Raw genomic sequence first — 25046 nt, forward strand, 5'->3', positions numbered from 1 at the left:
ATCATTGTAGGTACAAAGCAGATCGATAAAGTTTTTTTAATGATCTTTCAGTAAAAATAATGGATTCAGAATATTTAAGGCCTCGAGAGTCTGAATACTTTCAGCCTTTCTTGTGCTTTCACTCACATGGAGTGAATTTAAACTCAGGCAGCAGTGGCACCATTAACAATACTGCTACCAGTCTTGACACTTTTGTTTAGAAACTTTTAAACTAAACAAACCACGTAAATGTTTAAAATTAAAACCTGATCAGGTTTTCTCCGAGCATCGGTGTGTAAGGTTCATCAAAATGAATATGCACACCTCGAAGGATGAGAATTTTTCTCCAAAAATACTGCTTTCAAATGTAAATAACTGCTCACTTTAACTCTACATGAGAGAAGATGACAGGTGCAGAATTTAAATAAAATAGGAAGAAAAGCAAAAAATGATTTTAAAATTGTCTAGAGGACAAATCAGTCAGAGATTTAAATAACAGCCAAATGACACTTTCCTCAGCTCCCAGGAAGTTTTGATTATTATTTATATTCAATGTATGAGTATTTAAATCCCCAAACCGTGAAAAATACATCTGAGAAACAGACACCGGCTAAATTAGCCTAATTTGACTCAACAGGAAGTAAAATTTTGATTAATTTAATAAACTTACTGAGAGATCTATGACTGATGTCGTTGAGTATTTTGTTTTCTGCTGAGATTAAAATAACAGTGAACACCTGATAAAACAACTGGAAAATAAAAAGACACAGTTTCAAGTAATCAGTAGCCCTGAAGATTTTTGTTCCAGGTGTTCTTCTGCTGACCGGCTGTTAGAAAATGTGCCAGTTAAACGACAGAGCTGCCTTAGATCTGGTCATTTTGAATGCAGCATTTCAGATTTCTAGTTGGTTTAAAGCGAGACTCGGGTAAGAAAACGGACGATGAGTGCCGACGAGCAGCTAGATTAGTTGTTTTGTGCTTTGGGTGTTTTCAGAGTGAGGTCTTTGAAGCAGAAGAAGAGCGACGGTGGACAGAATCACTTCTACATCCTCAAAAACCAGAACATCATGTTTTAAATGCCCTTAAAAAGATAATTTATTCAGTGAGCTAAAAAAAACTGGTTTCTTTTGAGCCGATTTGTTTAGGATGTAGAAGCGTGTCCTTTTGCTGCAGAAGCTCGGTTCATATTAACCGTCTGTCGCAGACGTCTCTGCGCGACGGAAGTTAGGACTTCTTTGGACAATGTGAGGATGAGTCTGTGTTGAGGACCTCGATCATGGTTCTAATGGAGGGGAAGGTCTCTGCTACGGATGGAAGACTTCGGTACCAGTTTGGTAAACTGTAAACAAATGAGATCAAGTCGGATTAAGATGCTTGTGACGCAGATGCATTTCAAATAAAAACAAACGTTTCCACTCCACACCTCTTGAGATTCATCCAGCTCTTTGCTGTTTTACTGAAGCTGTCCGGGCTGGGCGCCGTCATGGCCTCAAAATCCACCAGCTGAGATGAGAAAACACACAAAAACAATGTTTAGGTTCATTCAATAAATGGGATTCTTTATTCTTTTAGTGATGCACCGATATGAAATACTTGGGCCGATACCGATATCTGATATTAATATCACCGTTATGGCCAGCACCGATATCTGATATTAATATCACCGTTATGGCCGACACCGATATCTGATATTAATATCGCTGTTATGGCCGACACCGATATCTGATATTAATATCGCTGTTATGGCCGACACCGATATCTGATATTAATATCGCTGTAATGGCCGACACCGATATCTGATATTAATATTGCTGTAATGGCCGACACCGATATCTGATATTAATATCTCTGTTATGGCCGACACCGATATCTGATATTAACATCGCTGTTATGGCCGATACCGATATCTGATATTATTACCAGCTCAGTGGCTCAGTGTCCGCCCAGAGACTGGGAGATCGGGGTTCGATTCCTGGTCGGGTCATACCAAAGACTTTGAAAAAATGGGACCCAATGCCTCCCTGCTTGACACTCAGCATTAAGGGTTGGATTGGGGGTAAAACCACCAAATGGTTCCCGAGCGCGGCTGTGTCTGCAGCTCACTGCTCCCCCAGGGGATGGGTCAAATGCGGAGAACAAATTTCGCACACACATCAGTGTGTGTGACAACTAATGGGACTTTAATATCGCTGTTATGGCCGACACCGATATCTGATATTAATATCGGTGTTATGGCCGATATCGATATACTGACATTGATGCATCTAAAATCAGCAGATTTTGTATAGAATGAAAATTATTAAAGTTGAATTTACGTTGTTATTATGTACACACACCACACTCATTTACGCCTGTGGCTGTCACATGACTAAACAAATACACCCCCCCCCCACCTTCTAAAACAGATAAACAAATGGAAACGAGATGAAAAAAATATTAATTGTTAATATCGACCCAGTTTTATTTATCGGACCGATACAGATACGTTAAAATAACGACTAACATCGGCCAATATTGACGGAGATATATCATGCATCCCTAATTCATTTAGTGGAATTTTTGGGATAAATCATCAGAAGAACTGAAATAAGAGCTTTAGTGCCTTAACGTCATTTCTTATCCAACACTTTCTCTTCGTTTTTAAAAAATCCCTTTAATAAAGATTTAAACGAGGCAGACTCCTACTCAACATTTTAATGAGGCAGCTTCCTGCTTTCCTGCCAAAATCAACTTCGGCTTCATCCAAGGAAAAGGTTCCCTTTGCACTCATTCATCCACATTTTTTGCTCCTACTCTGCAAACTTCCTGTTTGGCATAAAAACTGACCTCAGCTGAACTAATCCTTCATGCTTTCTGACCCCAGATCAGATTATTGGGCTGCTTTTGTAGATTCATAAAAAAAAACTAGGGAATCCTTGCTTACTATGAAACCATTTTTCTTCATTTCCAGGAATTTTTGACCCAACAACTTTTGTTCTGCACTCGTTTATTCTCTAAATGTGTTAATTTGGCCACATTTAATCTCCTGATTCTTCTGATTGTCTGGTTTTATTTAAGCGCTAATTAGAGAGGGTGAACTGGACTTCAAGACTCACGTAAATGAAAATATGTCCGTTTTCACCCTGTTAATCCAGATGTTGTTCTATAATTTATTACCCAAAGTTAGGATTAGTTAGAAGATCTCATAATAATTCTACACACAGTGCTTATTTTTAATAGTTTAGACAAAATAAAAGTTCTTTTTTTTTTTTACCTTTCCTTTTGGGATCCTGCCGATGACCTCCTTGCCACTGGCCATCAGCGCTCCCATAACCACAGAATAAGCCACCACGCTGAGAAGAAACACCTCCATTAGTATCTGTCTGTCTGCTTTGTAACCAAAGCCCATTTGACTAACATCTAAAACCTTGACCAAATTACCTGGATCCTCGTGAGAGAGGCATGAGGTTGCAGAAGTAATAAACCAAGGATAGGATCAGGTTGCACACAGCGTCTGCGTCCTGAAAGAAGACGGATCAGAGATTCAGCTGGTCTGAGCTAAAGACGTGATGCTTGATCATCTTTATTCCTGCCAGTAGAAATAAAATTAAGACAGAAAATATCATAATAATGAAGTTTTTTTTTTCTTGGCTTAGAAAAATGTCAGAAACTTGGTACATTTTGTCAGCTGTGGAGGAAAAACAGATAATTCAAACAAAATAGCAAATGTGCTCAAACTTAAGGCCTCTAAAGACGTTTAAGCATCTTCTTATGCTTTTGTTTGATATTGCTGTAATTTCAGTCTAAACAGTAAATAAGTTCGGCTGTCCCTCTAACGGGACTGAATAGAAAACTAAACAAATAATCTTCCAGTTGGCTGTTTAAAGATCATCAGACAGCAGCTCTGACCCCCAGCTCGGTGGACAGCATCAGCGCTTTCCCTTTAGCCGTCAGGTCTTTGTAGATGGACTCGATCTCTGACTGGTACTGCTGCGTTCGCTCTTCTGTCGTCTGCGTTTCTACGGAAAACAACATGTTTCCCACCCTAAAAATAAGCAGAACTGTTTAAATGACAGAATTAAATGTAAACGTGTGGGATGCAATGACATCCGGTGCTGTAATAAAACAAGACTATAACATTTGAGGAACTTGAGGAATTTTTTGCCTCATCTTATGAATGTTTGTAGAATACCGTATTTTCCAGACTATAAGTCGCACTTTTTTTCATAGTCTGGCTGGTCCTGCGACTTATATACCAAAGTGAATTATATACCAAATTACATATACCGCGCTGCTGCGGGCTGGCTCCAGTCCAGGTTTCAGCTCCTCTGCCCCGCTGGGAGGGTTTCAAACACCGCCATCCTCTGTTGGAGACCGTGGTGCGCTGCTGCGCCCTGGTTGTTTATTCTGTTATTGTTACCGGTACTTGTATTGCAATGTGAAATGCTTGGTCTCAGATTTTGTAAGAAAAATTATAAAATTTCCCCCCAAAATGCGACTTATATGTTTTTTTCTTCTTCATTATACATTTTATGGCTGGTGCGACTTATACTCCGGAAAATACGGTACTGAACAGAAACCGGTGTTTGTCAGGTGCTTTGACACATCCTGAGAGCTAAAAGCAGAAAATTTGCCTACAGATTAAAAAAAAAAAAAACTTTTCCCCAAAAAAGTTGCTCAGTTCTAATCTGATTTCTTTGCTGCAGGATACTTATTCCCCATTTCATTTCCTAAAATTAGATTATTTTTCCGGAGGGCCATACCTGTCTCCCGTGATGGTGATGGTGAAACCGTCGTGCTCTTTCCCAGCATCTTTCATGCTCTGCACCTTTGAGTTCACAGTGAAGCCGTCTCTGGTTTTACTGTTGAACTGCTAAACACACACACACACACACACACACACACACACACACACACACACACACACACACACACACACACACACACACACACACACACACACACACCTTGAAACTCAGCTAAAGCCTGCCATCATCATCAATTATTTAATTTTTATTCTTACACATCCACACAGATTCTCCTTTCTCTATTTTTTATTATTTCCTTCTTACCTTCATTATAGGAAGCAGATCTTCTATTTTATTCACATTTTCTAGAGCTTGGCGGACGTCCAGAAGCCCTCTCGGGTTGTACGCCCTGAAACAGATTAAAAACAGTCACTTAAACCACTTTAGAGCCTTAGCGAGTAAAGGGAAGAACATCGTTGGTGCATTTACCCGTGGTACACCAGTATTCGGTCTTTGATAAACTCCAGGATGTTGTCAAAATAGGCCAGGTATCGAATGTTGATAATCTGACCCCTGAAAGGCAAATTGATACAAAAGTTGACACAGTTTTTGATGCCAATTTAAACTGTATCGCATCACAAAAAGGAACACTTTTGAACCTTGAATTGGAAGCAAGGTTGGTACCTGATGAGGTTGATGTGATTGTTGAAGCCTCGACTCAGGCTCCTAGCCGGCATCTGGTCCAACCACAGAACTGGCTGGTCTGGATCCGCGATCCTACAGCGGCGAGAAGCGTTTAGCCTGTGAGTGCTCACTGATCCCCAAAAGACTCAGAGAATCTGTTCATGTAAACGTATCGGATTTATGACCTTTTTCTACACATCAAAACTAAATAAAAATAATGGTTTTATTTAGTTTTGTATTATAAAGGCATACTATGCAACTTTTTCAAAATCTTAAATACTTTTCTTAAGCCAGTATGTGCAAAAATGACCCGTTACAGGATTAAAGAACTGTCACTCAGACCAACCGCCCTCTGTGGCCAGAATACCGCACTTGCAACTTCAGAGTGTCGGTCCGGTCCCTGTTGGACTTAGTAAGGCGGAGCCGATAAGCCTGGGGGTGCAGTCTGCTTCCAGCATGTTTTAGATCGAGAACACAGCTGGTTTGTTTGATTTAGTGCTGAACCGCTCCTCTAGACACTAATGAAGGCTGGGGAGACGTTTAAACTGTTAGATTAAAGACAGCGAGGAGATAAGTTTCACAAACAGAACACCAGGGGGTGCTAAAAGCAATCCAAAACTGTCCAGTCTCCTTTTAAAAGGAACCTGGAGCCTCATGCATCAAACGTTCGTAGAAACATTCCTAAATTCCTTCCTATGATCAAAATTTATGTTTGTACAAACAGTCAAAATATCCCACCTGTGCGTACCCAGGTGCTCGTGTCCGTTCTCAGTCATTTACATACAGGAATGGCCTCAATTAACCATATTTGGTCACGCTACGTCCTCAGCACGTGAGGGGATTCCCCGCATTCTACCCAGAAAAAAAGAAAGAAAACTTTGTCGCGAGATCGAGGGACTGGCTGTTGAAGTGCAAACGAATCAAACAAGTTGCAGAGGTTATAAACGCGGTCGGGACAGAGGAGAGGTTCCCGTCAGGAATTAATTAAAACGTTAATATGATAAACCGTAGAGTAACTGGTTGTCGTTTACATTTTACATTTAAAGAGCAAGTCACCCCCTACCAGAGTATTACTCAACTCCCACTTCCTGTTTGAAAAATGCAACAAATGCTGTTGCCTAGCAGACCGAGAGGGCAGAGTCGCTAACAAATACATACATACACAGGCTCACAACGACATTGTGACATCATATGGTACCAGCTAACGTTCTAGGGTAGCTCTTAGCCAATAGCGATGGCAGATTGAAATTCAAATGCAGTGCTGAGTTTTTACCCGACAATGGCACAACAACGACAGTTTTAGACAGAAAATTTAAATTGTTACTAAAATGCACTAAAGTGCAAAACTATGGACCTCATGTGTTTGCAGCACGATTAGACACGCATTTAGTTTATCAGGAAAAAAATGTTGATTTGGGAGTGACTTGCTGTTTAAAGAGCAAGTCACCCCCAAGTAAACGGGGGGGGGGGGGGGGGGGGGGGGCTTCGCTCATGCAGCCCCAAAACTCTGGAACACTCTGCCCCTCCAAGTGTGTTTGGCTCCCTCTGTCAGCAGATTCAAGTCGGCCCTTAAAACACACTTTTTCAGTATCGCCTTCCCTCCGTGACACTTTACATGAAAATCCAGCACCGTTTTTTTTTTTTTTTCTTAATTTAGTTTTTAAGATTCAGTAGCTCACTTTTAACACCTCGCACCATCTTGTAGCTTTTTTGGTTTTATTTGTGCCATTTCAAATGGTTTTTATCGTTCGCCGCGTTATTTTTATTTTTGATAGTGCCGTTAACTGTTCTCTTATTCTATTGCTTTTAGTAGGAATTTTTATCCTTGATTATTTATGCTATGTTTTTATGTATTTTACCTGCTTTCATTGTGTTTTGTTGATTTGTTCAAGCATTTGGCTCTTTTATGTACAGCACTTTGGTTAGCTGCCATGCGGTTTTGAAATGGTGCTTTATAAATAGATTGGTATGGTATGGTAAACACGAAGAACTGCTGCTGTTCTCTGGGGATAAAACAAATGCTTAATTAATTCAAAACAAAGCAAACCAACATTTGGGCATTTAGAAGTAATGTACCTATCATACAATTGTTATATTAGTACTCTTTCATCTTCTATAATAATATATTATTTTGTTATATATCAGTGTGTTAATTATATATGTTAGTTTTTTTGATTGCAGATGTGAAACAATTGTGAATTTGGCTTTTTTTAGTCAAATATAAAATGAAGAGTACTTTTTGTTGTACTTAGAGTAAAGTGATACTTCTGTCCTTGCATAAAGAAATGTTCATCTTCATTTAGTTTCTTTTTCTTTAAAGACTTGAACTGGGACCACTGGTGTCCAACATCACCAGGATGTGGTTTTGTTACCTTGCTTTATTTTTTATTTAATTAACTAAAATGCAGACGTACAGATCAAAGATCCAGATATTTAAAAAGTACTTTAAAGGGAAAATAAACTTTCCAAATTCCCTCGTTTGACTAAAACATGATAATTTCACCCTTTAGACACCTGAAAAGCCCTGATGAACCTTTAACCGTCAGGATTTATTCACCTCCTCCATTTGACAGCTATATCGAACATGTCCCTCCACTGCATTTGCCTCGTCTTCCCGTTGACTCTCACTTTAGAGTTGCTCCACGTCCGATGCATCGCCTGCATCACCTCCAGCGTTGCTAAACCCATGGCTCCAGAAACACAAACATTTCTTACTTTATTTATAGAACACACTCCATAGATTTGCAGGGTTTATCAGCACTACCTCTGTGTATCCTCTTGTTGGGTAAAAATCCAGGAGTGTCGTACTGCATCAGCGATCCCAGATGGTCGGCGGTGCAGATCAGCATCTGGACGTCTGTGCTGTAGCTGTCAAAGTTCTGTGGCAGCACGTCTCTGCAGGGGAGAGAGGACGGCAGAAAGGATGAACTCACTTCTGGAAACAAACTGTTTCTGAGAGAGAGAGTGAGTTTTAAGAAATCAGATGCTACTTTTTTCTTATTTTGAGGCAGAAGATTAAGAAAACTGTGGTCTGGTGTTGCATTCAGCTGCTTTCAGATTTAAAAAAGAGGCTTTAGCACTAAAGACAGAAGCAGAAGTCATTTCACCAATATAAGTTGAGCAACTGCTTAAAACAGATTTATCAACGAGAGGATCAATCATTCCACTTTCTGTTTGCAAAACAAATGAAAAGTCTATTTCTGCTGAAAACTGTTTTAATGATCTAACGGGAGCCAGTCAGGGGAGACTTTGGTGTTTGCTCGAAATCTGTAAAGGAGACCAACTTGATGTGTGGCTGCAGGCCGGGCTGCTCCTCGTAGTCCTCTAATAAAAAGGGCAGGTTCTTAGCCCAGTGGTTCTTAAAGTTCCCCGGTAAGTCCTGGTCCACGTTGTACTCCGCTACCGGGACATCCAGATGGGAGTGCAGGTAACGGGAATACTCTGGAGGGAAAAAAAAACAGGACTGAACGTTAACACACAAAGGAAAAAGTGTTGGTTTGTTCCTCCGACAGTCGTTTCTGTTGCGTGACGTAAAATTTCTTCTACGTCTGGAATTCCAGATGCATTCGCAACAAACACATCTGCTCTAAATAAAGGGATAAGTTGTGTTGAGTTGATGCTATAAAAGTGGAGTTATGAAGTTATTGGAGTTCTGCAGCATGTTTCCCGTTTCTCTGCTCTCATTTCCTTAAGATTTCCTCTAAAATCAGCAACAAACGCTGAAAAAGGTCCAGAAGTCCGGAGCCGTTACAGAAACGACCCAGCTGTTGTGTTTGTGTCAGCACGGCCCACATACCTCTGAGGTATTTAACTTTGAGGTATTCAGAGCTGGCCTTCTGTCCCAGCAGCGGATCATTCAGCATGACTTTAGTCTGAGCTTTGATGCCCTCGTAGAACTGTCCCATGGCCACGTGGCTCAGCCCCTTCATGTACTGACACACCTCGTTGTAGGGCTCCAACTGAAGGCACCTCTGGAGGACACAAACGACAGACATAACACGCTCAGCTGCGAAGGACGTGCTGACAACACGCCGCTTCGTGATTTCAGTACTTTAAAGTTGCCGATGGCCTCCTGCAGAGAGCCGTGGTGGTACAGCATCATGCCTCGGAGCTGCAGAGACTGGATGTGGTTCTGGTTCAGCATTAACGCCTTCAGGAAGCTCTCCATTGCAGATTCAAAATCCCCCAACTCTCTGAAAAGACGGAAAATGGGAGCCACGAGGGGTTAAACTCTGCATCCTCTAACTGAAAGCTGAATTTAACAACAACAGCAGACCTGCCAACCTTGTCAAAAGTTTTTGAGTACCACTTGTGCGGCATTTTTTCGCAGACTTTTGTAACTCCATTGCTTTTCACGCTGTAATCTCCCCATTCATTGGATGGAAAATTTTACACACACACACACGTTCATAGTTCTTATTTTGACTAGTAAGGTTATAGACATTTTTACAGTTTGACTCCTAAGTATCATGTATTTTAATATTAAACTGTAAAACTCTAAAGTTTCCTTATATAATATTTGTACTTATGCAAGTTACTTGCATAACATTATTTCAATACAAATTAATAAAAAAACATTTATATGTATTTAATGGTAATTATTAATTTTGTAAATTGCAATAGGTATTTCTGTTCTCAAGAATGTAATATTAAACTGGCTTAAAGCACATATGCACACATCACCAGGGCTAATTTACTGATTACCTGCAGCTCCCTGGTGGCTTTTATCCACATCATAACTGCAGATTGTGCAAAATGCATGGTGAGGTTGTTTAGAGGGTCGTAAGCATGGCCACTGTTCTTGATATTTGGACAAAAACTTCTGAGACACATGGACTCTGTTCTTTTTGGCATGTCTGCTAGCCAATCCCTCCCTGTCTGCTTCTCCCTCATCTGCCGTAGCATGAGTTAAAAACGAGCTGCCAAAAAAAAAAATGGCTGCCTGCATGTTTAAACTGTATAAATAATGACATTCCTCCTTATATACAGGCCAAATCTATCTGCAATGGATAAAGGCAAACACACACACACACACACACACACACACACACACACACACACACACACACACACACGCACACACACACACACACACACACAGCAGCCTCTTTCTCTTTAGTCACGAATTTTTTTATTTTTTTCACTCAGATTTCGGCTTGAATATTCAACAGTGAAAGTAACGTTACGCGTTCACATTCACCAAAAGACGGCCGGTCCGGCCCTCTGACACACACACACACACACAACAGCAGCGAGTGGCAAACCGGAGGGAGAGAGGAGCAGCGGGCAGGACGAAGCAGGGAGGAGGGGGGCGGGGGTGTTACGCTATTGGGCAGGATAGTTTTTCTCCGATTTTCAACGATGATTGGCTTAAGCTTCTTCACCACGCAGCTGAGTCGTGTTGTCAGACATGAGTACCACACGTGCATATTTGCCACAGAACTCAACTCAAGTATCCGCAGCTTTTTGTGTGGTTTAGAGGGTTGAGTCGTACCAGCGTAAATAGATGCCAAATTACGTACTGGCTACGCTATATGCGTACAGGCTGGCAGGTCTGCAACAGTGTTTGTACCTGTAGGCCTGTCCGAGGCTCTTATACGCATCTATGAAATCAGACTTTAACTTTAACGCCTCTTTGAACGTCTCAATGGCCTCCTAAAGAACACAAAGACAAACAGTTAAAGCACTTCAACAGCTACAGATAAACGATAATATTTAGGTTTATTTTACTTTGCATGCAGAGATTTAAACTGAAAAGTTTCCCAGGTGCAAAAGTTAATTAAAAAAGATAATATTAGTCATTAAGAATAATCAACTTTTTATTGTAATTATTTACAGACTCCCATCCGTTTCCATAAATCAGTGACTCAGACAGTTTCATGTTTTCGTGAAGAGTCATCAGAAATATTCAGACACACCTTCTCAGTCACGGTGTTTGTACTGATAAAAAGTCCAAGAGGACATCTGTTTTTTATTCATCAAACACTGACAAAAGCATGCAGAACATCTGGTTGGTTTGTGGTTAGGTTTCCGCTAGCAGGAGTGGGGAACCCTGGTCCTCGAGGACCGGTGTCCTGCGTGTCTTAGCTCCAACACTTCTGATTTAGTGGTTGATTCACCTGTTCTGCAGCTCATCAAGCTCTGCAGAAGCTTGTTAATTACCTGCTGATTGAAATCAGGTGTGAGGATGCAGGGTTGAAACTAAAATATGCTGGATAGCGGCCCTCGATGGACCAGGGTTCCCCACCCCTGCAAAGGCGACTGTAAGTAAGCTACAGTCGCCTTTTTTTTTTACCGGAAGTGCTTGTTTGAACCCGGAAGTCACGTGACCTAAGGTTACATGCATTGCGTTGCTCAGGAAAATTACGTTACCTTCGTAACAAGGGCAAAACAAACCTTATCGGGTCATCTCTACTTTTAAGTAATATTTGTTGTACAACATTGTGAATCTTTTTATTTTGTGGTTTATTTTTGTATTAGCTGACTCAAGTTAGTGTTAGCTTGTTAGCGATAGCTACAGCAGGCTGCAGCAGGGTTAACATTTGTAATTCCACTTTCAACCAGTAGGGCAGAGGAGCAGGAAACTGCTCAGTGTTAATATAAAGGTACTTCTAAGTTCATTTGAACCCTTTCTGGGTTTTTTTTAATTTATTTTTTTTATTTTATTCAATAAGGAAACTAAAAACGGTTTATTTACTTTCTAATCAAATACTAATTTACTCGAAAGAACAAATTTATGATAATGAAACCAACACAAATAAAGTTTCAAGGACTTTATCCAACATTTAAACCTTTTGAAGGACTCCCAGCACCTGAACAAGCTCTGAAAATCTGCTACTCTTAGTCAAATCAACCATAAACAAATAATTTGGCTGCTTACCTTCAGCATTCCTCTGTGGAAGAAGGTGAGGCCTTTATAAAGCATGGCAATGGGCTGATTCTTCTTCAGCTCCAGGGATCGCTGGAAGTCCTCCATAGCTGCAACATAATCCTGAATAGAGGCAAACATGGTGTCAGGATAACAAGAGCACAAACCTGCCGAGGTGGTGTGTGAGAGAGGGTCGGACCTCGGAGATGAAGAGAAGAGTTCCTCTGTGCCTGTAGAGACGGGCTGATGGCTGCAGCTGGATGGCTTTAGTCAGATCACTCAGAGCTTCGCTGATACGACCCAACGGAGACAGGATCTGAAGGCCGAGACATCCAATTCAAATTCAATTCAAAGATACTTTATTAATCCCAGAGGAAAATTAGAGTTTCAGTGCACACAATTCTGAGATCAGACATACAAAGACACATAACAAGAACTGGTGACTGTGGTCATTCGCAACCCAAGTCGCGCTACCTTAATAGAGATCAGAGGGTTTATATATGAGGATTGAGTCAGGTGGAGGGAAAAAAAGGCACTTCAGAGTTACCCTCCACAGTGAGGGCAGCTTTGCTATGCAAAAAACACCTCAGACCGAAATGCAACAGACTTCAGACATTACACAACATAAGTGTCCACTAGGTGGGGAGGTAGGGTTGGGGACTCTCCTCACATCAGTGCATGCAGCCACAATAAGCAGCGCTCGTCACCTCCGTTTGGACAGGGGAGGGAGGTCGTTGGGTTAGAGAGCACAGTGACTCCTGGAAACGATTCAACGACCTTCACCGGTCGCAGTCCCACCCAGGCTGGGATAGGGAGACAGAGATGCCATGGCGACGGCAGCATTCCACATTTCTTCCGAGAGGGAGTAATCACTTCAGCCTCGTTTTCAGAAAAAATGCAGAAGCGCCGTACACCCAAAGACAGACAAAGAGCCTTGGGATAAGAGAGGGAGGAGAGGAGGAAAAGTGTCTGTACTCTCCAAGAGCCGGAAGAAAGATGTTTGTCACAACAATCCTGTCTGCAGGAATCACTGCTTTGTTTACTATTAATCTATGTTGGCTACTTTAATGGTTTCAACTAACATGTTTTGATAATTTAAAAGGTTTTCATCTTAGAAAAAGCAAAGAAAGTTACCACCTAGAACCTGGATTTCTGCATTAATGTGGGACTAAACATAGGCTGAATAACACAAAGCAACATTCTCAAATGTCTAAAAGAATAAAACCTCAGCTCTGCGGCTTTTCTCATGTTTCAGACATGAATGTCTGGTTTATGACAATAGAGATGTGTTACAGTGAGTGGTGAACGGGTCACACAGAGGAAACGGATGATAAAAACCGCCTGGGGGTTAAGATCTGTGCTTTCCTATACTGACCTGGAAATCCTAGCCACAACAGGTTAGTCAACTATTAACTTGAGTCCCTATGCTAATAATATCTGAACTTTATGCACTTTTGCCTCCCAAATTAAAAAAGCTGCTAAACCGGATTTCAAAAACACACACACACACAACGATGCATATATGGCTCATGTATACGTGAGGACACGTAAGGAGGAAAAGACACGTTTAGTTCAGCAGCACAGGAACAAAAACACTGACACCGTATGATGAACCCTGTTCTGTTACAGTATATTGGATAATTGAAGCAATAAAATGTGGAAAACGGTTTATAGGAGTCCAAAAAAAATACAATAACTACGCTGTTAAACAGCAATCACAGCAATAAAGGAATCTCCTGATGTTTGAAGTTCCATAAAAAAACTTTACAAACCAATTGAACGTTTTATTATTGTCTAAGGGGAGGATTACCCTTTAGAACACAAACCCTTTTGAATTACAAAACAGATTGGAATAAATATGTCAAAATGTAGAAAATTTTAAATAAAATAAAGAAGAACAATTTTATATGTATGGACAGAATGTCACTTTGGGTTTTCAAACTTGAATATTTGACTCAAGAAGCAATTTTGCAGATGTTTAAGATGGGTTGTGCCACCAGTGTCACCACGGGTTCTTAAGGGTTAAAGATAAAAGGTATCATCAGCCTAAATCACATGTGTCAGACACAAGGATGTTGCCCGCGAGATAAATATCAAAAATGTATTAAAACTGACCCGCTGGCCGATTTTACAGCAGACTACAACTCCCATGATGCTTTGCAGCGTTAGCGCGGAGCCGAAGCGCCCCATCCTTTGTGTTTTTTTCCAACGTCTGCTGCCGGTGTCTGCAGCTCTGCTGTCTCGGACAAACTAAACCCTCCTCTCACTCAGCGCTGAGTTTACTCAGCTATTTGCCGACGTTGAAGCCTAGAAACTGAGATTTTAACCACACAGTAATGTGTTCACGACTGAAAGAGAAAGTTTTCCAACTTACTTCCAGACAGAGCTGATACAACTCCAGCGAACAGTGACACGCTCAAATCAGCACGGCTCTGTGGCTGCTGTAGTTGTTATTTTTCCTCCCCGACACACAACGACGTGGTCAAGCTACTCAGACATGTTCATCAGCACAAACCTATGTGAGCACCTTTTTTCATGTTGTCATTATTATGATGAAGATGAACAAAACAACAGGAGCTCAGATCAACCCCATGATGCAGATATCTGGCTGGAACAGGTGAGCATCACAGTAAACCAGTGGGGCAAACTGAGCTTTAAATATGTTGGTTTTATGCTCTTTTTCTGCTCCAAAACATGAAAGTTAACAGGTGAGATGTTGCATTTTCATTTAAGATAAAATGATATTTTTATTTTGTTGTTGGCCCGTGAGAAAAAATTTAACCTACAGTAAAACAGGAAGTGGAAAGGCTGCAGATAGATGAATAAAAAATCCCTTTATTGTTCCTCAGTGGGGAAAGCTAGACGTCACAGCAGCGATGACACGTATTACAGGAGACAAAAAGGAGAATAAAAAATAAGAAAAATTAATAATCAACAAGAAAACATAAATCCTGAATAGATTTGAAAAATGCTGAATATACCACAAGTAATGAATCTCACTGATGTGTTTTATTTAAAACTGACTTGCTTGTGTGTAATTTGGTTATTCCACATTCAGTGTTAATGTAAAAATAAGTTTGTTTCCAAATTAAAAAGTTCTAAATTGCATAAATGTTGATAAAGAAAATGTGCAAATTTGCCGTCACTTTTTCAAAAAATATTAAGTTTGGCCCTCGACTTGGTCCCAGATTTTCATTTCGGCCCCGTGTGAGTTTGAGTTTGACACCCCTGGCCTAGATTTTAGACCAGTGGGTTTTATTCCTGGTCCTGGAGAGCCGGTGTCCAGCCCGTTTTAGTTTTATCTCTGCTTCAACACACCTGGTTTCAATCAGCAGGTGATTAACAGGCTTCTGCAGAGCCTGATGAGCTGCTGCACAGGTGACTCAACCACTGAAAAAGTGTATCGGAGCAAAGAAACCACTAAAACACGCTAGATACCCCTGATTTGGACCATCATTTGTCGAAGAAATTTTTTTTTGCTTTGCGGTTTAGCAACGTTCCACTGGAGCCTCCACAGCCCCGGCCATTATTGTGGCTTACCAATCAGAACGTGTTTATTTAGAAAATTTTTCTATTTTCATCTTCTTTCCTGCTTCTTCCATGGTGTATGGCAGACTGAGCTGTTGACTGACATCCGTAGCTGTCCAATCACAGCGTTCTATCAGTCCGGTGGGCAGAATGTTAGTGCGACTGAGCAAAACTAAGATGGTGATGGCTCCATAGCAGTTTAATCACAGCTCTTTATTGGAGGATGGGATGTTACTGAAGAAAAAAATATGAAGACGGCTTGTTTGAAACAACTTTGAACCACTTTGACTTGGGTTTTTCTTTGAGTCAAGAACAGACAGAGGTACCTAAGTTTATTTAGAAAAAGGATGTAATTGTATCTTCTTTGACGGAGTATGGCGGACATCATGTTGTTTGGGATCTAATAGCACGCAGAGACAGTTTGAAACACAACCGTAGATCCGGTTCAACAACAGAGCCATCAATGGAACGTGGTCAGACTAAATACTTACATACATGTATTTTAAAACTTTTACTTCTTCCCTTGTTGGGATTCAGATGTTTTTGTCATTTTGCATTTATTTACATCAGCAACCCACAAGAGACAAGATTCCAAAGTCAGAATGAGTCCAAAAGTGACAAAATCCAGAGCCGTTTTTCTCCTCCTCTAGAAGCCCACAGTCAAACTCATTTAAAGGTTTTCAGACTTACCTTTTTAAGCATCAAACATAAATGGAAAAGTGTCATTCTTAGAATAAAGTGTTTTTTTATGTTCTTATCCAATATGAAGCTACGCTATAGCCTTGATTTCCTCTTTGTTTTACGGTTCAGTCCTCACCTCTGCTCTCTGCTCGTAGACTTCTGGCCAGTTGGGCTCAAGTGCGATGACTCTGTTGAGCTCGTAAAGCGCCAAGTCCGCGTTCTTTATGTCCTGGCCGAGAACATAAAGTAAAGAAACATCTGGAACTTCAGAAACTAATGGTGTCTAGAGTCTTGAGATAACAGATCACACCTAAAGACTTCCTCCTGAACAGTTTCAGACTAAATTTCTCACTAATAAATGCATCAATTTAGTAATTTTGTTGCTAATAACTAAATAAATGATGTACTTGTATAAGTTGTTTGTAAATATAACTTGTGTTGAAACACTGACATAAAATAGCTAGATAGAAAAGCTAAAATGGAAGTCAAATGAAGCCCCTCCCCCTGGCGGCTGGTTGCAGTATTTATTTATTTATTAAAACCCCGCCCCTCATATAAAAAATATGGAGCATTTTGGGGGCTGGAGGTAAAAGTAAGAGAGTAATGTCTTTGGCGGTAAAACAAGGAGCTAAAATCAGAGTGAACATCGGCGTAGCCTATGCTAGTTTGAGAGAGCTAAATGAGGCTACAAAATCACGAACCGATGGTGACCTGGCTTTGTTGCTAGAGGACTAATGAGTAATAATATTTTTGTCCAACAGTGTGGATACTTTTACTTTGTGGTTTATTTTGGTACTAGTTGCTCATGTTAGTGTTAGCTCATTAGCGCTAGCTACATCAGGTTTGTTTACAACTGTTGTAATTCCACTTTCAACCAGTAGGGCGGAGGAGCAGGAAGCTGCTCAGTGTTACTTTAAGAGAGCGGCTGTGTAACGTAAAAAGTAGCGTTTAATAACCAGAAGAAATGCTGTTTTTTAAGGCATTCTGTAGGAGACCACAAATCGGCATAAATAATGGCCTTGTGAGCAGGATTTCAGTCACTGTTACCACCGTGGAAGTTTAAAAATTATAATTTTAACACAGCATCAATGTTAATACTTTTCTTTTCCTTCCATTCAACTCTTCCCATTTTACAAATGTTGGTTGTTGTTTTTGTTGTGCATGCTGTGAAGTTCCGGTAAAATTATAATTATATAATATGTTAATTGCATTTACTGTATTAGTAATGTTTTCCTATCTCATCTTTCAAAACAAACAAAACAACCAGCCAAATACATTTTGATGTGCTGGATTGGGCGGCTGACACTCACCTGTAGACTTTTCTTCCCGTAAGCGATCCCTCGTCCATAGATGGCACTGACTAACTCTGGATCGCTCTGCATCAAAAACTCACATCCTCAGAAAACACAGACGTACCTTAGTGGTAATAGGTCATACGTGTGCTTAACATGTAGACGTACCTGTAGTAAGAGTGAGAAGTGTTTAATAGCTTCATCGTAAAGGCCGTTTCCTATCAGAACATAGCATATAGCTGCAAGTGACAGAGCATTAAAGTGACCATTAGAGAGCACAAAGGAGGGTGGAAACAAGAATTTTAGCTTCCTAAGTGAGGGGGTACGCGGTAGCTCACCAAGTTCCTCGTTGGTGTTGTGGTTATCTACAGGAAAGGGGATTTTTTTCTGCTCTATAAACAACTTGGCCTGGTTCTGTGAAAGATGAAGAAAAATGCACCATACTGACGCAGGAAGCAGAAACACATCAAGAGACTGCAGAGCACCACAAAGCTCAAACGAGTACTTTTTACTGGTTTCCTGTGTGAGGATGGCACAGAAATAGGAAATAAGTCTGAGTTTTAGATAAGAAAACTTTAGAGCGGAAACCAGACGAAGAGAAGCACAGTTTTCTATAACTCAGGATTTTAAATAACACCCTTTTTAATGTCCACTGCTGATGCAGCAACTTTAAGGCTCCATTATGCTTTTTGCTTCAATTTACCACAGATTGTTGTTATGGCTGGTGCCATTTATGGTTTTATTTCATTTCTTACTCCTCTGTTTTTATCCCGCTTGTGTGTGTGTGAGGAGCTGTTTTGCAGCATCTGGCTTCTCCCACATCTGTCCGGCTCCACCCTGAAGTCCCAGCTGGTGGCAATGACAATCAGCAGCTGAATGTGGACTCACTGCATAAAAGCCACCCAGCCCTGATCATCAGAGAGCAACAGGCTGGACATGTGGTCTCTGTCCTGTTGGCTCCTCGGCGTGCTTTTGTTTTAATGTTGGGATCAATTTTCCCGACGAAGAAATGGAGACCTTAGAAGTGGAAAAGGTATTAACTTCATGTCACACCACTCTATTATCAGTGCTGGGTGTGGCTACAAGTTAGGGCTGAACGATTTTGGAAAATAATCCAATGGCGATTTTTTTTCTTCAATATTGCAATTGCTTTCTCGTTTTTCTACTAATGGAGGCAAAAAAAGATATCTATGTAACTTGTACTGAATATAAACAAGTTTATGTATCTACACATTCATGAACACTCACAAGTAAATACAACATCTTGTATTTGAAGATGCAATGCTTTGCACATCCCTTGAAGGAGAATAGGTATTAGCATCAACTGTGAAAATGTATTAGCAGGAAAGAAGTGTGTCCCATTTATTGAAGTCTTTTGTGTTTATTTTTGATGTCTTGTCCATGCAGAGCTTCCGTAGTTCAATTACGTTCACAGCTGCTAGCCAAAACTCAGTGGAGTTGAAGTACAGTTTAATAGTTTTACTAAAATATCTGTCTGTACCAATTTGATTAATGGCAGTTTTACTTTTTATTAGACTCCAAATGTAATAATTTGGCCAATGGCGTCAGTTTGTTTTCAGAATTGCTGGGGACAATAACCATACACTTGAGTGGGGTTTAAAAATTGCTGGGGACAATATAGGCTAGCACAGGGGTCGGCGGCTCTGTAGCCGCATGCGGCTCTTCCATCCATCTGAGGCGGCTCTCTGTGCTTGTAAAATAATGAATGGATATTTAAATAAAATGCTTTATATTTTACTGCATCAATTTTACATCTGTATTCTACTTCTAAATGTAAAGATTGTCTGCGTAAACCTGAACAGGTCCAACCCGGTCTTACTGTGAGACCGGGTTGGCGCGTCACGCTTGTGCGTAATCATATGCGCCTCCTGAGCTGGAGGATGTCAGATTCTGGGATTCTCCTCAGACGGCTCCTGGATGTGTCGCCACATTGGAAACAGGAACAAGCGCTATTCAGCCAAAGTTTCATAATCAGGGAACATTTTCTAAGTGACAAGTCTCTGAGAGACAGGGTTTGGAAAACACTTGCTTCAGTGGGAGGAACCTTCTCACATGCGCTCTGGTTCTGAGAGCCTGGATTTGTATTCTGAACAGTCTAAACATGTTTTAAAAGAAACGTATGACAAAAGTGGCACCTGCTCAGTAAAACCACCAACAGGGTGAAAAATATCAAAATATTGTAGGCAGAGACGGGCTACTACTTCTGGATCCACTTTATATAAATCGTTTTATTGATTATCTTCTTATGAAAGATAACTTTGACGTACACGAGCGACCAGGCGCGTTGCAAGATTTTCAAAAGTGTGGGAGATGTTGTCTGTGCCTAAAATAATTTGATGTTATTCACCTTGTTATAACCCTTGTTTCCATAATAGCGGAGCAGGTGCGAATTTTAGACGCGTCACGCATGTCTCCGTTTTAAACATGTTTAAACTGTTCAGAATACAAATCCAGGCTCTGTCTAGTTAGATTGGTGTAACTAAAGTTTGTACTGAATGAAACTACATTAAACCATGTTGAAAAGAAAAGGATCCGATTAAATCATTTCCCCTCATTTACAGTCACGACGTACAGCGCAGTGCGCGTGGCTCTGGGGTTAATCAAGTTTAGTTGTTTCTCTTTGCAACAATCTTCACAAGAAGGCAAAACAGTTAAATGGCAGCTTACAGATATTTCCATTTGACTGTTTATTTTGATGGATAAACTCAAGGATGCTGGCTGTTTTGAAAGAATTACCCCGATGCACACTGATGCGCATGGATGAGCTTGGAAAAATGTTCTTTTTATGAAATTATTCAACTTTGGCTGAACAGAGCTTTTTCCCGTCTCTAATATGGACACGCATGACGCATCCAGTCTGAGGCAGAATAGCAGCGCAGAAAGCACCTCTAGAGACATTTGATTACGCACAAAGTTTATGTGGAGCAGAAGCGGTCGGGCCACGGCAGGTGAAACGTTCCTAGCCTACATGAAGCGAAACTATTTAATTGTAACATTAATATGTTGCTGGACATGCTGGTCTGGTTGGTTAGACCAGTGTTGGAAGTGGAAAACACACACACACACACACACACACACACACACACACACACACACACACACACACACACGCACACGCACACGCACACGCACACACACACACACACACACACACACCCCAATTAAAATAATGCTGATAGCATGGACTAGAAGACAGGTGATGGTTTACGTATTTAAATGATGATCAGGCTGCTGTAAAATGTAATCTCCATCCACATCCAGACACAATTATCCTCTATCTATTTGCTCTGCTCTTGTCTGGGCTGACGTAGCTGACGGTGCGCGGCGCGCCTAACGGCTGTGGTGCACATTTTACGCATTTGGAGAGATGGGCTGGATGCTTTGCTTTCACTGGAAGATGGTCCACTTAACGCACGGGTGTAGACTACATATTAATGACAAATGAATGAAAATTAAATTGGGAGTTTTTACTTCATATTTTAGAAATAAAAATGACGGGGGGAAACATTTATGACGTCTTTTTAAACGAAATTTTCTAGCGCGACCTGCCTGCTTCACTTAAGTCACTGCTTATTAAGGTCCGTCCAAAATTACCGTGGCCCATCCAAAAATGAAAACCTGGCGCCGCGCCTGTTATAAACCTCTGCAAATTGTTGTTCTTCACGTTATCAAACTCAGACTTTGTACAGCTAATGTCAAGATGTAAAATTATGAATTCAGTCGAGCTCTTCCATCCCTCCCTCTCCTGCTCTCCTGGAAACCCGACATTGGCTGTCAGAAGAGGGAGGTGAAGAAGGAGATGAGGCAAACAGAGTGAGTGTGCGACATAAAGAAACCAGACTGGTGTGGAGGTGAGCAAAACAGCTGGAAAAGTGTGGGTGTTGAATCCCCCGCGGGTGCGATGTCCATGCGAGCGACCGGTACCTGCTGCTGTCACCTGTTTGTGAGCAGCTCTCTGCTGTTTGAGGGTAGGCCCCGCCCACAACGCTGCGGCTACTGCGGTGTTTTCTTTACTGTGGGAAACGGGTAATAATGGCTCTTTGATGGGAACAGGTTGCCGACCCCTGGTATAAGATCTGAGCTGGTAAAACAAAAATCCTCATCAGCAGGCTTTTTTGAAAGTGTGTGTGTGTGTGTGTGGGGGGGGGGGGGGGGGACAGCTGCCAATCACAAATTTTGCCGGGGACATGTCCCCGGTGTCCCCGGTTAAAATGACGCCTATGAATTTGGCACGTTCCTAATTCGAAATTTGTAAGAATCTATTCGGCGATATTAGCATTAGCATCCCTTAGGGGTTTTTCAATGTATATTAGCATTGTGCTAACCACTCGCTGCCAGTCAAATCGCAGCCTTTGCGATTAGAAAATCTCCTTTTGTCACATTGCAATTTAATTGCATATGTAATTAATCGTTCAGCCCTACTACAAGTGCAAATGACCCGACACACCCAGAAAGTCACAACAATCTGGGGGCATCATTCATTATTTCTTTCTGTTTTTGCAAGTAGTTGTATTATTTTCTGTTTGTTTCAAATTCTGAGTCCTACACGTCATGATTTTTTATCTCATTTTATTCACATTTTTAATCTTTTTTTTATCTTGTTCTTCAAAAAGTTGTTCTTGTGAAGCACTGAGATTTTTATCTTGAGAGGCACCATATAAACTGTTGTTTTCTTTCTTTCATTTATTCTTATTTTAACACTTTCAAAGATTATCCTCAGCCTTTACACAAAAAGTAAAGTAATTACCCAAAGTTATGACTTAACTAGTGGTTTGTGCTCGACTAGGGAATTTTTTTTTATTCTAAAGGGAAAGTTGAGGACGTGTTATAAAACCAAACGTGCGAGAGACTCACCAGGATCTTTTCTGCATTAAGTGAGAAGACTGACTCGCACGGGGGGTTGCTTCCCTCCTCACAGTCTGGGTCCTCGAACTGCAAAAGCGACGGCTCTGGAGAGACAAGAGTTAATTTCTGTATTCTTATCTGACCATTTCTTTAAAACATCAGACTTGAGTGAAACATGATTTGCCCCTGCAGCTTGGCTTTGCAGAGACTGTTCATCTGGTTTTCATATCATAGCATTCCATTATGTCCCATTCCCATATTGATATTGGAAGTAATTCAACATTGGCCCAAAAACACTGAATCAGATTATATTGGACTGCATCAAAAATCTCTGATATAAGCAGTCCTTTCCACTTTAAAGCACAAGTCACCCCCTACCAGATTCTTACTCAAGTCCCACTTCCTGATTGAAAAATGCAACAAATACTGTTAACTAGCAGACCGAGAGGCCGGAGCCACTAACAAATACACACACACACAGGCTCACAACAACATTGTGACATCATATGGTACCAGCTAATGTTCTAGGGTACCTCTTAGCCAATAGCGATGGCAGATTTAAATTCAAATGCAGTGCAGAGTTTTTACCTGACAACGGCACAACACTGACAGTTTTAGGCAGAAAATTGAAATTTTAACAAAAATGCACTAAAGTGCAAAACTATTGACTACATGTGTCTGCAGCACGATAAGACACGACTTTATATAGTTTATCAGGAAAAAAAAAGTAGATTTGGGGGTGACTTGCTCTTTAAATTTCATTCCAGCAATTCTATCCAGCAGCTCCCAGATCCAGCACGCAAACTATCGGCTGTAGCTTTAGTGTGCTCATAGGAAACGTGACAAAAGAACACAAAACACATTTCTCTTCATGGCTTATATTGTTGTCATCATCAACGTAACATGATTTACAGAATAATGACCAACTAACATTTCATGGTCTACCACCGAATGTTTGGAACAAAATATGAACCAATTAGATCTTAGATCAGGTGAGAGCCAGGCTTTTCCCGTCATCCCCTAGGTTTAGCAGCCGGTGGAGAGCAACTGCAGTGCCTTGCTCCAAAATCTGCAGCTGCCTTGATCTCACGAGATTATCGTTGCCTATGTATGCATGACGTCAGAGCAAGTCGGACACAAATCTAACCGACATGCGCTGCGCGCCGATCACCGGTGATTGAATCTGCGCAGAACTGGCTCATCTCGAACACGGACATTTTTGCAGACCAATGGTTGACGTGATCCACCCAGAAGAAAAACATTGATTGCTATACCTTTATCTTTCATTGAAGCATTTATTAAATAGGACTTATTTACATATAACACAACTCTGATTAAATATAAAATAATTGTATTTTTATTTCAAATCCTGCACTTTAAAAAATCTTAAAAATTCTTGTCAAACCTTAATTTTACTTTTATTTTTGCCCTTTTTGTTTGTTGATAGCTGATAACAAACACCTTTGTCTCCTTCTGTATGAAATTATAGTATAATTTTACATCTAAGTAATTTAAGTAGGTCTAACTTAAACAAAAACATTTCATTTGAGTAAACTGGATGTGTTAAAAGAGGATTAATAAGGATAAAGTGAAAAAGACCCAAATCAACTGATTGTTTTGCTAGTGATAAGAGCATTTTGGTAGCTCTTGTAAGGTTAAAAAATAATGACTAGTTATTTTTGTTGACCGTTAAAAGTTTTCTGTATTAAACAATTATGTTTGTTTATCTACATTCTGCTACCGAGATTAAAAACGTAATGGGGCAGAGCTGATGCTAGTAAACTACTCTGAGCTGTCAGTGTTTGTTGTTAGCTTGCTAGCGGTAGGCTAACCGGGTGACACTGACAGTTGAACCGAACAGGGCGACGCAAATAGAAGAGATCTTACCGCAGTCCGCAGCGTAATCTTCCCACTCGGACACCGAGCTGCACCCCTGCTTAGGCAGCTCATTGTTGAACAACGTGAGAGTGGAGAAGTACTCGGTGGAAATGGTTTCAACGCTCAGGTAAAGCAATGAGAGCGCGACCACAGCAACAGCCCGGCTGGAAGGGGCCATGTTCGGCTACATGTGTGACGCCAGAGGCGGAACTTGCTGCAGTTTGACTGAGTAAACCAAAAAAAAAAAAAAAAAGAAAAAGGAAAACACGCCTCCCTCACGAGCAAATCTACTGTAAGCAAATGAGAAGCCCGCAATCAGATGGGGAGCATAAACACCAATTCCCAGCAGTCAGTGCGGCTGTCAAACCGGCTCCTCCGGTCTGAGGTCAGCATTACCAGATCCGAAAAAGTCTTTCAAAATAAAATTAAACTTTAGCTAGATTTGAAATTTCATCTGTTATTTTAACGAAATTTTACGTAATTTCCACATTAATAGCACTTTAATAAAAAAAAAACAAATTTGAACCAAAATGCCCTGCAGAA

General features: G+C 40.8%; 1 protein-coding gene across 4 annotated transcripts; it reads right to left on the reverse strand.

Annotated features, from left to right (window-relative positions):
* Positions 1-982: 982 nt before the first annotated feature.
* On the reverse strand, positions 983-24768 carry ttc13 (tetratricopeptide repeat domain 13). 4 transcript variants are annotated; one of them, XM_070543923.1, is made up of 23 exons: positions 24513-24768; positions 22635-22729; positions 18098-18278; positions 17928-17998; positions 17778-17843; positions 16604-16696; positions 12458-12574; positions 12271-12381; positions 10963-11045; positions 9442-9583; positions 9187-9361; positions 8675-8831; positions 8155-8285; positions 7948-8080; positions 5391-5483; positions 5196-5279; positions 5031-5115; positions 4722-4828; positions 3868-4003; positions 3400-3479; positions 3233-3311; positions 1403-1482; positions 983-1318 (listed from the first exon to the last, which is right to left on the reverse strand). In XM_070543923.1, the coding sequence occupies exons 1-23, from the start codon at positions 24679-24681 to the stop codon at positions 1204-1206; spliced, it is 2583 nt and encodes an 860-aa protein (XP_070400024.1). In that variant the 5' UTR covers positions 24682-24768; the 3' UTR covers positions 983-1203. The 4 variants fall into 4 exon arrangements, with proteins under 4 accessions (XP_070400024.1, XP_070400023.1, XP_015803062.1 ...); XM_070543922.1 differs by having other exon boundaries at positions 4722-4831; positions 24513-24767; XM_015947576.3 differs by having other exon boundaries at positions 18098-18173; positions 24513-24765.
* Between the last annotated feature and the right edge of the window lie 278 nt (positions 24769-25046).

The sequence above is a fragment of the Nothobranchius furzeri genome, chromosome 2 (genome assembly GCF_043380555.1).
Source record: "Nothobranchius furzeri strain GRZ-AD chromosome 2, NfurGRZ-RIMD1, whole genome shotgun sequence".
NCBI lineage: Eukaryota > Metazoa > Chordata > Actinopteri > Cyprinodontiformes > Nothobranchiidae > Nothobranchius > Nothobranchius furzeri.